General features: G+C 35.9%; 1 protein-coding gene across 8 annotated transcripts in view; it reads left to right on the forward strand.

The window, feature by feature from the left end:
- ANKRD28 (ankyrin repeat domain 28) overlaps positions 1-14,370 on the forward strand; it is a 139,039-nt gene that overhangs the window by 88,876 nt on the left and 35,793 nt on the right. For 7 of the 8 annotated variants that reach the window (XR_005932046.1, XR_003922671.2, XM_030008972.2 and 4 more), the window contains 5 exons: positions 2,315-2,385; positions 5,222-5,422; positions 6,203-6,290; positions 10,919-11,061; positions 12,153-12,365. Coding sequence is in view for 6 of the 8 variants with exons in the window: in XM_030008972.2 (XP_029864832.1) it covers positions 2,315-2,385; positions 5,222-5,422; positions 6,203-6,290; positions 10,919-11,061; positions 12,153-12,365 (716 nt within the window). In the remaining 2 variants the exon portion in view is untranslated. Of the gene's footprint in view, positions 1-2,314; positions 2,386-3,423; positions 3,653-5,221; positions 5,423-6,202; positions 6,291-10,918; positions 11,062-12,152; positions 12,366-14,370 lie in introns of those variants that run through there. The other variant, XM_041122304.1, reaches the window with a different exon arrangement.

A 14,370-nucleotide genomic window follows, 5' to 3' on the forward strand; every position in this document is an offset into this window, starting at 1 on the left:
AGAAATGTCGGTGAACGACTTAGCTGAACCCACAAACAGGGCTTGGACTCCAAGCATGTTTTCACTAGAGCTTAGGTAACTGCTACTTACTTGGAGTGGAAACATGCATTTCTCCCCTTTGGCTGGGCATGGAGCTTCTCCTGTCTTGGGCATCATCACCTGGGTGGATCTGACCTAACCTCAAATCTGCAAATGCATTTTCCTGAGGAAAATCAGGACGGTGATTAGTGACCTAGTAACTCCTTTAGTTCCTTTAAACCACTTCAAAGACATTTGTATCCTAAGATTAGAAAGTGAAGTCAGTTAGACTTTGAAAATCTTCATTCCTTATTTGTTGGCTGTAGACATTAAGTCAGGTGGAGCTTGGATTACCAAGCTTTTGTCTCATCTGCTAAAAACAAGGTGTGGCTAACAATAACCTGGAAGACAGTCAAGAATTACAGATACATTTGAAATATATTGATGACATTCTCACTGATCATTCAGGTTATTGTCTTTTGGGAAGGATTACCAAAAATCCTAAGACATTTCTGGTGACTTTTAGAATCCTCAAATTCTTTTTTTGAGTTCTGTGCAGAATTTGATACAGTACATTATGTTATGGTACATGATACGGTGCAGCAGTATACTACGTCCTTACGATGGTTGACAAAAGCAGATATTTATGGTAAGATTAAGTCTCAAATTTTTGTTAGATTGTGAGGGCTTTCTTCAAATGGACTTGAACTTTCTTCCCATTTCTTCAAACTTATTTTTCAAAAACTTTTGAACTTGGAAAATAGGATGACACCCAAAGCTTCTGAAATTTGGATAAGAAAAGAGGGAAATCCCTGAAATTATAGCCAGCAATCAGATGTCAGGCTCTGTCTGGTGCTTGGAAGACCTAGGGTCAAAGTGGGAGTTTGGATCCAGCATCAGCTTCCATGTTGTGTTCTTAAGCCTGAAAGGGATGGATTGACTAGAAACTAATTAACTCAGAGAATTGACAATAAATCTTTGGTTTGCTTATTATATACAACCACAATTTTGTACAGACTGCCAAGTTTCTTGGTCAGGTTGTTCAGCTGGACTGGGAGAAACTTCTTTGCTGGTGTGGGTCTGGGAGACTTGGATCAAAATACTCTTGTCTCTCAGCTGAGTATCCTGACCAGCAGCCTGTTTGACATTTTGTGTCTTACTGGCCTTTCATGCTTTTCTGTTCTTTGCATAGAAAAAATTAAAGTTGGTTCTGACATAATATTACTTTAGCCTGAGAAGTTAAGCTCTGACCATGTAGCATTAATATTACTGTGTGATATCATATATTGCTCTATGAACACTTTCCAACAGTATTTCCAAACTATTTTTTCAAAAACATAACATTTGTCTAAGCTATCATACCTCTGTAACATCTTAGCAGTTTTCAAATAAAAATGGCTAAATTTCCACTCAAGGTATAAAAAAACCTATACGGTTATATATGTGTGTATATGTATACACACATATATGCATGTATACATATATGTGTGTGTATACATCAGTAAGAAATTAAATAATTAAGCTTAATCATTAAATTTTCTTCTTTGTTCAAGTTTACTGGAAGTTAGAATGTAGTTCAGTTGCTTCCTTCAGGAAAAAAAAAAAATTCCCAACTCCTTCTTTCCTTTTATTATTAAGAAAAAAATTAAAATCCAAACCCAGGCTTGTGTCCCTTATAGAAGTTTGTGCGATCTTTTTTTCTTGGGGTGGGGACAGCTGTTTCTCAGGTATGCTTTTAGAAGCAGAGGGGTGTGGTTGTTGCAGTCTAGCTCATGAAGGGAGGTCCTGAAATGGGCTAGGTGACCTGATGGAGTAGGGAAGATTCATTCCCAAAATCCCAGTAGAAGAAGCAGCATCTTCTATATACCTACGCATCAGACTCACCAACCACAAGGAAACTGGAGCCATGGGGAATAAATGTAGCTTCTTCCTCTACTTTAATAGAGAATTTCAACTATAGTGGGGAAGTGAGATTTTTGTTGCTGAATGAAGGCAAGGAGTCCGTCTTTCTTACCCAATAGTATTTTATGTGCCTTTGGAAGTGCAGAGGATTATAAAGGATTACCTAGTGTAAAAAGATGAGTATGCTTTGATGGAAGACCATTATGGGTGCAGTGTTAAAAGACTTTCTTCAAAGGGTGGACTTCAGCTGGAGGAAAGACTCCTTTCCATTTTTGGCATCATGCTGTATTAATGAGCCTAGAATAAGTATCTTCCAATAGTTCTATCTCTGTAGTTGAAAATATGTAAGTCTTTCTGTAAATATGTTATAAATTTCTGTTATGTTTTGTTACAGGAGCTAGAGTTAATGCCAAAGACAGCAAATGGTTGACTCCTTTACACAGAGCTGTGGCATCTTGTAGTGAGGTATGCTTTTTATTTTTTTGACTGCATTGTGTTAAAATAAGACATTTCAAATTACCTTCTGTTCTTTCTTTGATTTTTACAAAGTGAAACTACTCCAAAAGTTTGGAATTGCAGAACATTTTTGCAACAGTTTGTTTAACCTATTGAGAGTATGTGTATATATATAACACATGCCTGAGTAGGGAGAAAGGGGGAAAACTGTAAACTTCCAGTTCTCAGCCTTGCTCTCTGCTGTTTACCCAGCAGAGGATTCTGCATGCAGTGTTCTCAAGTCCAGCTTACTTCTCTTAAGGTGACCAGAATGGTTTAGCATGAGGGAAGTAGAGATGAACTAAGATTTAGTACAGCTTTTACAGCATAATCTTTGCATTTCTTCATTTTTTTACATGCTTGTCTGTTCAGGCATTGAAGAAATAAATGGTTCTATAAGGCCTGCAAACATCTTTCTTTTAAAAAGCAATTAATGAGTAATGATAGTATTGAAAATCACTTTTAAAGTTATAAATGAAATACGTAGAAAGTTTTTTGAAGTCTACCAGTTACACAGTTGTGAAAATATAGCAATGTAAGAAATTACTTTGTTATTCTTCCTCTATTGTTGATGTCCTAATAAAAATTTTAAATGCCTGTAGAAGATCAAAACAAAGAGAAATGCTGAGCTTGTTCTGTGGAAGAGTTTATGCAAAACTATCTCCTTTGAGATCCTGAGTCAAATCGCTGTGCATTTCATTATATCTCAAAAAATAAAGGTTTTTTAAAGATTCTGTGTAAATTTTTGTTTGAGAAGATGCAATTGAGTATTTTGGTTTTGGCAAGCATTGAACTTCAAGTATTTGATCCATGAACTATCTAAACAAATCTTGTTTCAGTTTTTGCTTTTGAATTCCCTGGATAAATTCCAATATTCTGTCACTAGCATTAATAGCTAAGTTACATGGAGATCATGTTATTCAAAACAGTGTTTGAAAATGAATCTTTGAAGGCGCCTTATTCTCAAATGCTGTGTGTTCTTCTTGAGGTATTTTTAGGCTGCTCTTTGGGAGCTGATCAGAGCACCAAATGCTGCATTCTTCAGAGCTGAGGGATAGCAAAAGCATCTTGTATCAGTAATGCTTGCAGGCAGGAGTGCTGCAGACAGACTGGACCTAAATGATAACTTCAAGAAATACAACCATACTCATATTTTTTTTAATGTGGAATATTTTAAACAAAATACTAACCAAGGGTGAACAGCACATGTAAACCAATCAGACTATTTACTCAAAAGGTAATGATAGGCTCTCGTCGGAATTTTCTGTTTATAAATACAGTAAGTTACAGGAGCCCACATACATGGTTGGTACGTGTAGGCACTGTTTTCCAGCTGACAGACATACATGGGTTTTGTGCACTAGATGAAAAAAAGCTGTAATGAAAAAACTCTTGATACTGATTTCAGTAAAACGTCTGTACTTACTCTTGAAGCAAGGACAGCTGTAATTAAACAAGGACATTGAAACATGCAAAATAGCTGGAATTATGGATTTAGTTGTCAACTGCAGAAGTTCAAGCAACTTCATGTCAAGACGGTCACACCCCAGGCCTTTGTATTTGTGTGCCTGGTGTACTTTGGGGGGGGGAGAAACCCTAAGCAGATTCAGTAATTCTTGAAATTAATTAATGCATATGTATGTGCATAAAAATGCAAGATGCATTCTTTTTATACTAGTACTATGGTGCTTCCTTCTACAAGAGGGGTAATAGCGGTTCTAAAATTTCCTTGTTCTGATTATGGTTTTTCTTAATATTTGGTTCAAAAAAGACAAAAGTTCAAAATATTGATTAGATTTTTAAAGTACTAAATCTGCTTAAGTTTCTTAGAGAATAGAAGAGCCATTCCATTTCTCAATTAAATTACAAGCCTGTGATGCAGTATTTTCACCTTTATGTTTGTTCCTAGCTTCTTCTTTCTTGACAATAGAAGAAATTTGAACATTTTAAATATAATTTATTGTAATAAATAGAATCAAGTGTTACTTAGCATTCTGCTCGTAGCTGAGAATAATACCTAGCTATTGTACCATAGTGTAATTAAAAATTTCCAATAACTACTTGTGGTAACATGTTTTAAGTTCAAAGTGCCAACCATTTATTTGTGTGCTCAGTATTTGAGTTGGAAGAAGTCGCTGAAAGCAATTAGTGAATTGTGGGAAGGTCACAGAGTTGATGTAAAATGCAGTATTCATCTTCATGTTGATATCACCAACAGATATTTTTTTTTATGCGTTCCAATTTTGTGCACATATTTTAATGGGATTTGTTTATCTTGCTGTAAGAATTATGATCTTATTTGTCAAATTTTCACAGCTTGTACTTTTAACAAAAGGAAATGAATAATCTTTTTGTGAGATGGAATTCAGTGCAACATTTTGAAATGGTTTTCAGGAGTTTTGCAACAGTATATGTTGAAACTTTTTGTGACCGTGCTCTGTGGTTCTTTAGATGTACATTTAATAAGGTGTTCTTCTCTTTGCCATTTCTAGACTGTGACAGTTCAAAAATTTTGCTTGGCAAATTGATGAAAATGCATTCTAAGTTCATAGTACTTCACTAATCCTTAGCGATGGAAGAAATCTTAAGGAGGTTTATTGAGCTTTGGAAACTAGTTGTGATGACAAAACAATTTGCTAGCCGGCTTAAGGAACTGGATAAAAGACCTGGAAATGGTTGATTCAGTTGAAAAGAACAAATTGTAAATAGTTCTATTCCATTATACTGACCTTGGATTTAAGGCTGATGTTTCAAATCTTTACTAATTGGCTTGCTTGTTTGTTGGGATTTTTTTAAATGCTTTCAGGATGCTGTTCAGGTGTTGTTAAAGCATTCAGCGGATGTCAATGCTCGTGATAAAAACTGGCAGACACCCCTACATATAGCAGCTGCAAACAAAGCTGTGAAATGTGCTGAAGCTTTGGTGCCTCTCCTAAGCAATGTAAATGTGTCTGATCGAGCAGGCAGAACTGCATTGCATCATGCAGCCTTCAGTGGACATGTTGAGGTAAGAGTTATTTTTCTTAGCTTGTTTCCCACTCATTGTTCTGTACCTCACATTTCTGATGTTTAGTTTCTCAGTTTAAAATCATGTTTCCCCCATCCCCTCAAAAAACCCCAACCCCTATTTTGTATTTGAATGTCTTTTGTATGCATCTGTGTATAGAATGGTTGTAGAAAATACGTGTTACATCATTCAGTTGGAAGGTTATTACAGCGTTCACCTTTCTTAAGATAGAAGCAAATTTGCCTAAGTTAAGTGGAGTTAAACTAGTAATAGATAAATTTAAAACGGAAAAAAGAAAATATTTTTCTGTTCAGTAGATAGTGAACATGTGGAATGTGTTGTCACTGAAATGTGGAGGAAATACATGTAATACGCTCTAACTCACTAGTTTTCAAGCCCTGAAAAACAACCGCTGAGAAATGCCCATTGTAATTGTGGATAGGTAATTGGAGACAAATTGGCAATAGGCTTGCTTTTAGTGATTGCCTTTAGTGAATTCCTTAGTAATAGCCTGAAGATTTCAAACATTCCACAGCTTTGCCATATTTAGCTGGGAGATGTTTTTGGTGACATCGAGTTTTGTGTTCCTTACAGTCACTTCATTATTGCTGCCAAGGTGGGCAGCCAGTTTTTTCAAGCTTATGGAATATTCAAAAACCCCACCACATTTAAAACGTTTGAAAATGCATATATTTTTGTTTTCTTGTATGATTTTCTTTTGTCTAACTTTAAGCAGAGTTTTCCATTGTGAATAGAGGATTTCTTTTCTTTCTATCTCAGATGGTCAGCTTACTGTTGTCTAGAGGGGCCAATATTAATGCATTTGACAAGAAAGACAGACGAGCTATACATTGGGCAGCATATATGGGTATGTATGTATTTCAGCTGATTACTGTTGTGGTAGTAAAAAAAAAAAGAAATTGCCTTATGTTTAGTTTTTTTATATATTTCTAGGAAAAATACTTACATTGTAAGCATTGAGGTTATCTGTGTGTCTGCCAGAAAACCATTAATAGTATACTTCACATTGCCTTGTAAACGTGTGTTTGTGGTGAGAAAAATCAATTTGTTCAAAAACTTAAGGTAAGTAATTTTGTTCTTTAAAAAGAAGGAACTATGTTCCTCAGTCAGCAGGAGTCTAATCACAGGTGAAAACTTTGGCAATAATGCTAAATAGAAAGTAAGCAGTTAATACAAGGCACACCTGAAACAGATGATCATTGCACCAACCTTGGGGATTGTATTTTAAAAGAATATTCATCTCTAAAACCCCAAATTCTTGCCTTGCCATTCTTACTCCAGGAGTGGATAATTATTGTTCTCATGATATTGATCAAGGCACTGGCAGTACTGTCAGAGTAATGTACTTCATTGCCTTTTATCAGATGTTCATTTTATTAAGTGGTAGGAATTGTTTTCTTCAGCACAGCTATTATAAATAGTAGAGCTTTGTATCTCAAGCTTCATTTAAAATATGAGCAATGTAAACCATTGGAAGGTGAATCACAGAAAATGCAGATTAAGAGTTCTAGGCTGACACTGGCAAAGTCTCTTAGCTTTGGCTAATCACTTTGTTTCCAAGTAATTCACTTGCAACTGCAGATTGTATTTGTCATTGCAGAATATCTTGTACCTGTTCAGAAGCCAAAAAACATAATGCCTCTTTTAACTTCAGAAAATGTCTAAAAATGCCCTTGAACACGAGCAAGGTGTGTCATATATGAGCAGTGAAGAATTAGGTTTTAGTATCAATTTCAGGAAGAAGCCAGTTGAGATGATTCCATGGTCTTGATTGTTACTCAGTATTTTAGCTTATTGCTTCATAATTCTACCCAGCCAAGGAAGAACAATAAAAGCAGTAGCATCAGTATTGTGTAAGTGTGCATGCCTCGGAATTTCTTCGAAGATGTAATGGGAAAATAAGACTTCATTATATGTAGTTTTTTGTTCCTGTTATGTTTTGGTGATCTTCATTTTCCTAAATTTTAAATTCTTCAGAAAATATATATCTATATGCCTAAGGTACCATCTTACAAAACTTAAGGAGAAGAACAGTTAGGAAAAGAACATGGTCCTATTATTTATGGCAGCTTTTGGTTTTTTTTCAGAGGTGATCTAAAGATGTGAATGTTTTTGTTCCCGTTATAAGAGAAAAATACTACTTGGAATGACTGTCTCAGTGAAAACATTTATATATGGGGTTTATAAAGGAGCACCTTGTATTTTTGACAAACATTTAAGTTAATGTACAGGGAGAGTAATTTCTATACTGCCCCTTTCCTGAGTAAAACAAACTAACTTTACTTTATCTGATATCAAACCAAAAAATAAACACACATAAACTAGGAAATTAATGGACTTATTACGCTGACATCACTAAGTCTAGGATAACTCTGCCTTGGAGGTCTGATCTTAGGCAAAATGCCACTCCATATACAGTTTGGTATTAATGCTCATTATTATGAATGAGAGAATTAATTATAAATAGTCATAATGCTGTGCAGTGTGTATGCAGCAAAACAGACTTAAGGTTGCTAATTAAACATATTTCTCATCTGTGATTCTGTGGCATTGAGTATCTTACACAACTACTTTGGAGTTACGTTTATCCAAGCAATGTTTCCTAGTCTTGCCAGGAAAGAGCAAATGGAAACAGTAATTTAAAAGTGGAAATAACATTTTAAACTCACATACTGAGCAAAAGAAAAGAGCAATAGCATGTGGGACAGTACCTGTTTAAATATAGTTGCCTTACTGAGGGTTTTGGCAATCGATAATGAGTTGTTTGTTGTATGAAATGTGCTTTGGTCCAGGGACTGAGATTTCTGATCTTTACAAATGCAAAACCACACATTTACAAAATTGGGCTTGTTTAACATCTTAGCGGTTGTAAAAGTGATCTTCTCGTGAACACCTGGATTCACACAAAAGTGGAATTACTAACTATTGTCTTTGCACAACTCTGTGTTTCAGGCCAATTTCACATTAGTCTTATGTCCCTGACAGTACAGGTCTGAAATAATCTGATAGCAATGTAAAATAAGGCTGTGAAATCCATATGTGAAATGCTAAAAAGAACAACAGGACCCTGTTGAGCTGTCTTCAGAGGAAAAGACTTGAATGTGCCCATGAATTATGAAGTGATCATCACAGTATTAATACTCCAACTTACAATTTGAAGCTGTATGATATTGCACTTCAAGTACTGATACCAGTACTTGAAACCGAGAAGTTAAAGAACAATCTTCATTACTGATCCAATGTTCTTTGCAATATTTTGTATTAGGATTTTGTAATCTACTTACATATGCAAAGCAATGTCTGTCATAGGCTGTCCAACCACCTTACTCAAGGTGATTATTTGCAAAATTTTGTTGAATGAAACTTGTGCATGAGATGGCAGAGATCTGACGAGCATCAGTGAGAGGACAGAGGTTTTCTGCCTTGTGCTCACCTAGATGAGAGAAAAATCTTGTGTTTCTCAGATATGCTACATTTATTCCAATTTTAGTCGGTGCTATTTCGTAGGCTATTAACAAGAAATTGTTAATGAACAGTTCTTGGATGGGAAAAATGTAATTTATCTGATGTCAATCAACCTAAATATTCTTGCAGACAACAGAGTAGAAAAAGCTTTTGAAAGTCTTCAAACAAGGAAAGAAAACCCTGTGACATTCTGTCTCACAATGTAGAGCCACTTTACACTGCTCCAATTGTTTGAAGAAAGCCTTAAAGCTTTTCCACCATATAAAACTGACCATAGAATAAAAAAGAAGTTATGCTTTTCGTCAGTCTACTATAAATAACTTTCTAGGGTTATATCCATTGTTTCCCTTCCTTCCTGCTTTTCACCCGGCTCCTTTGCTGTCTAGCTGCAATGCTGTGACTAAAATGGACTTTCATTCTTGCGTGCTAGCATCGCCCTCATAAGTGTATCAGGATGTCTCCTCAGTGCTGCCCACTTGAAGTATCTAGCTCTTCTGTTTGAGTGTCTTCCACAGATTGCTGCTTGCGTTTTCAATGCAGGTCAGGGATTTTTTGGTTTTTTTCTTCTCTTTAAAGTTTTTCTGCCACTGTTCTGCTCAGCATCTCTCTTCCTTTCACTGCTTTCAGTATCTTCTGTAGTTCTGTCTCTTATACAGGGCTTGTTTTCATTCTTGTCCCCGTTACATTTGGGTCAGAAGATGAGTATCATGTTTAAATTTCTCTTTCTCTTCTTTCCTACAATACTGCAGTAATTCAGAATTGAAATGTTGCAGCACTTCACATTGCACTGGTAAACTCTGTGTTTCTGATTGGTATGGCTAGGTGAAATGCCGTTTTGTATGTTGTTGGGCATGCAGCTTAAAATAGGTATCATGGTGACTGAAAATTTATCAAAATAGCTTGCTTTGTATTCCTTTGGGTAGATGCTTCCTATTCAAACTTTTGCAAGTTCTCTTAGTCATTAAAAAAACAAAGACCTTCACTTTTTATGAAGCACTTAAACTGAAGGCTGGATTTGATACTATTCACTTACATGTCTGACTGGATAAGCTTAAGTATTCAGTGTGCCCCTTTTTTAACTAAGGTAAGGGTGTCACTTGAAAGGTAAAACAAAGAATCCCACATCTGTCTGTATGGGTCAGTTACAAAGGAAAAGCACTAAATGTATCGTGGTCTGTTTAACTCAAGTGTGCTCCTTTATTCTGCAGACTTTGTCATGATTATTCATGTGTTTTCAGTGATTGACTTGTTTCGCAGTTAAATTAACAACTGAGCAAATATGGCAGATTTTTTTTGGTTACCCCATTTTCATAGCATTTTTCTTAGCGTGCAGCATCACAATTGCATGCAAGCTAGTGGGGGAGCACGTGGACATGGTGATGGGGAAAGCTGGTTGCCCTTTGCAGCAGCAGTGTGGTGTTGGGGCCCCTGGCCCAGCCACAAAGCTGGCAGTGAGAGCAACTGCCTGCTACTTCAGGGTGGGCTCCTTGCCCTCCCTTCCGTTTTCCACCCTCTTACCTGGAACTTCCCCCAGGTCGTCCCTTCCCCTTGATCCCACTTGACTCTTACTCTCCACCTGGTGACTTAGGAGAATAGTTGATGCTTTCAAAAGGCTATGGTTCCTCAGAGGCCTGAGTCAGTTTAGAAAATAGAGCTTTGCTAAATCCTGTATGATTTGGGTCAACATTTTAAAGGCTTTGCAAGTAAAGGAAGTTGGATTGCGGGGGGAGGGGGCGGTAGCGGTTTATATTTTTATTTAAAAATAGAATATTATCTTCTGAAGGCCTTAAAAACTTTAATGGATGTTTGTAGTTGAGGTGAAGGTGGAAGACTGACAGTCACATTCTCTCTCAAGTTGTTAACAGAAATTTGCAGTAGATGTTTAATAATTACAAAGTTATTTCACCTCTCTAGTTCTCAAGTCTTCCCAAAAAATCCTTCTGTGTAAGGAGAAACTTGTGCTGGTTAATATAAAATGCAGCTTCATTCTTTTTGTCTTTATTCTTTTAGGTCATATTGAAGTTGTGAAATTACTCGTGGCCCACGGAGCTGAAGTGACATGCAAAGACAAGAAATCATATACACCCTTACATGCTGCAGCATCTAGTGGGATGATCAGTGTAGTCAAATATCTTCTGGATCTTGGAGTTGATGTAAGGAAGAATAAAAGTGATCCTTTTTTTTTTTGTCATTTGAAATGCTCTTGTCAGTGTTGTAGCACACTGTTTATTTAGGGGCAGGTTATGAGACAGTGAAAATAGTATTTCCAAAGGTCTTCATTCACATGGTTTTTTAGTTATAAAACCTCATTCCCCCAAGTAACTTAAAAGCCTTGCAGATTTTGCACAATTATTTGGAAATAAATTTGTATTTAGTAGTTTTTTCTTTCGTTTGGTATTTCTTACCCTTAGTTCATTGAACTGGAACTCAGGAAATAGGAATTCCGTTCCTAGCTTTGCCACACAATCCTTTTTGAACAGCAGGAAATTAAACTCTTTTGCTTCGCTTATTTGTAAAATATAGATGTTACTGACTTTCTTACACCACAGGTTTTAGGAAATACTAAAAATTGTGAGAAACTTCAATACTACAGTAAGGAAGGCCATATTAATACTGAAATGCAAAATAAATTAAAGGGCTGTATAGTACCTGCATGTAGAAAGTGTGTTAACAACAAACTGAAACTGTGTAAGAATTCTACGTTGTGCATCACATTACAGTCTTACAAGGCTGGAGAATGCTGCCAAAGTTCTATCCTGAGAAGTAGATAAGAATTCAGTATCATGTGTGCACAACAACAAATTCTATTTCTATATGGCCCCCCTCATCCCCCCCCCCAAAGTCCCTCTGACCTCTTGTTTTTAATGGAAACCCACAAATGCTGTTGAAAAACAATAGAGGTCCATGCTGTGCTTAGTCTGTAGTGTCTGTGCAAATTGCCATTCTTGGCATTTTTTTCTATGTGTGTGTTCTGTGAAGTTGCATATTGCATACAGGAAACTAGTGTGGAGACAATTGGAGGAGGTTGGCTCACTTGTAAAGCAATCATACTCTTCCCTAGTACACACTTCTCAATCAAAGTACTACATCCAGAACTTGCTTTTAATTTCTGGTTTTGAAGATTTCCAAAACATAATGAAGAAGTTGTTTCATGATATGAGATTTTTCTTTGTCATAATTAAATGCTGCAGTAATTACAGGTTTTTGCCTACTAACTAATCTTGGGGGTTTTTTTTTCTGATAGATGAATGAACCAAATGCCTATGGAAATACTCCTCTCCATGTAGCTTGCTACAACGGACAAGATGTTGTAGTGAATGAACTCATAGACTGCGGTGCTAATGTAAATCAAATGAATGAGAAGGGTTTTACACCTTTGCACTTTGCTGCTGCGTCAACACATGGAGCATTGTGTTTAGAGCTTTTGGTCTGTAATGGAGCAGATGTAAATATGAAGGTAGGTGAATCCAAAGCCATCCATTCACTCTTAAAGATGCAGTATGTGTTTATCAGAGGTAATTTTTCAAAATCATTGTTACGATAATGTTTAAAAGTTCCCACTGATTGATGGAGTACTTCTGTGAAAAGTACTATAGAAAAAATGAGTCAGTATGTTGCTTCAAGGAACTTGATCTGAATCTGAAAACATCAATGGGATGTAGTAAATAGCCCAAAAGGTTAAAGAAAGATGACAATACTTTCTGGTCAATCTTGATTATATTTATATGTCAGAATTCCACATAATTTGTCTTCCCTAGTCTATCCATGTGAGTAAAGCAGATCATATGGAAAAATGCAAAAGAACATGTTTTTCATAGAAATGAGCAGCATTAATGAAATCAAGGATATTTCAGAGAAATGTGTATGAACAGGCTAATTGATGCAGCAGTTGAGCTGATAATGTAAGATCCTAAAATCTAATTAATAAGGGAGAGTTGTGAAGGATGTATTAAAAATACAAAGGTAAGTAGATTAGGCCAATGGAAAGTCTTAAACAGCTGGTTTTTTAATTACTCCAGCAAAACTTTGTGAGCAGAGTCAGTATATGTTTTACATCTCCACTTGGTCACAAGTCTTTGGCTGCAGAATATTCCTTAGAATCCAGTCTTAGTGCGGGTAGAATTTCTAATCCACGCAAGCATAAAAACAAATTATAATCTATATCTTTTATTATCTTCTCAAGCGTGTAGGGTAAGGCCTTGCGATGTGAGAGAGAGATGTGAGACATCCTGTTTTCTATTAAGTTGATTTTTACTCTAGTAATGAAAAACTAACTGTGTTCAGAAATATTCAGTGGCAGTATCTGGTGTCTTGACAGGTTTCAGGCTGGGGGACGTGGGAAATGGGTATGTGGAATCAAGAGTCCAAGTGTTCCTCTTACAAAATATCTAATTGCCTGTACTGTTGCCCACATGTGGTAGGAAGAGAATTATCTTTCCTTTTGTTTCTTAAAAATAAATAAATAAATTGATTCAATAGAGTTATGCCTGAATTTCAGCACAATCTAGATAAGAGGTGAATATTAGAATAGCTAACATACCTGTTAAAAATCATGGGGTTTGTGGCTCCCTTCATGTAAGATATTCACACTGATTTTCAGCTAATTCTATAATGTAATTTTATATCTATAGTTAGTACAAAATCCGTAGCCCACTGAAAATTTGGGAGTGATTTAAAAATAAGCTATTTGATATGGAAAAATCTTAGATGTATGTTACTGCTCACTTTTACATATATTTAAATGTGCAACTCGTTTAATGAAAATGTACTTAAACTCATTTGTGGAAAAATTCATCACCAGAGTGCCCTGGAGAAGTAAGGAGCTGTGCTACAGGGTTTATTGCTAACTTGTCCTAAAATACATAGGTCATAGTCCATTTATTTTTGTTGCCAGCTTTCTGCTCTGCATAATGTCCCAGACTGGATATGACTGAGGGTTTAGCCTTACAGGGCTGACTTCTGTCCTACATTCTTGAAACATCATTTCTCAGTAATATATGTTCTGTCGTTAAAATAATCCCGCAATGTTAAATATACTAATGATTATGTACGTATGTTACTTACACAAATAAGAACAAAAGAGAAACATAAATATTACTAAGCAAAGAATTACTGTTTTCCTGTATGCTGGCTTGCAAGGGTTCATGACTTTGTGCCTATTTGCGATGTAGAAGAAAGAAGTGGGGAGGGCTTCATTTCAGAAAGATGTGCAGCAAGTAATGGTGGTTGGGATTTTTTGGCTGTTTGTTTTCAAATACACCTTAATTGTAGGTTAGGAATGTAAATGAAAAACTTCCAACATTCTGTTAGGATAATTAAACACTGTTAAAGTTATAATCTTTATGTTTGAACTTAAAATAAGAATCTTTGTTTTACGTATGGTATACACTGTAGATACTGACTACATTTAGTCAGTTATAACACTAAGAAACCTTAGAAATTGTGCAAAGAATGGCTAATGT

Source organism: Aquila chrysaetos, chromosome 3, assembly GCF_900496995.4.
Source record: "Aquila chrysaetos chrysaetos chromosome 3, bAquChr1.4, whole genome shotgun sequence".
In the NCBI taxonomy this organism is placed as follows: domain Eukaryota; kingdom Metazoa; phylum Chordata; class Aves; order Accipitriformes; family Accipitridae; genus Aquila; species Aquila chrysaetos.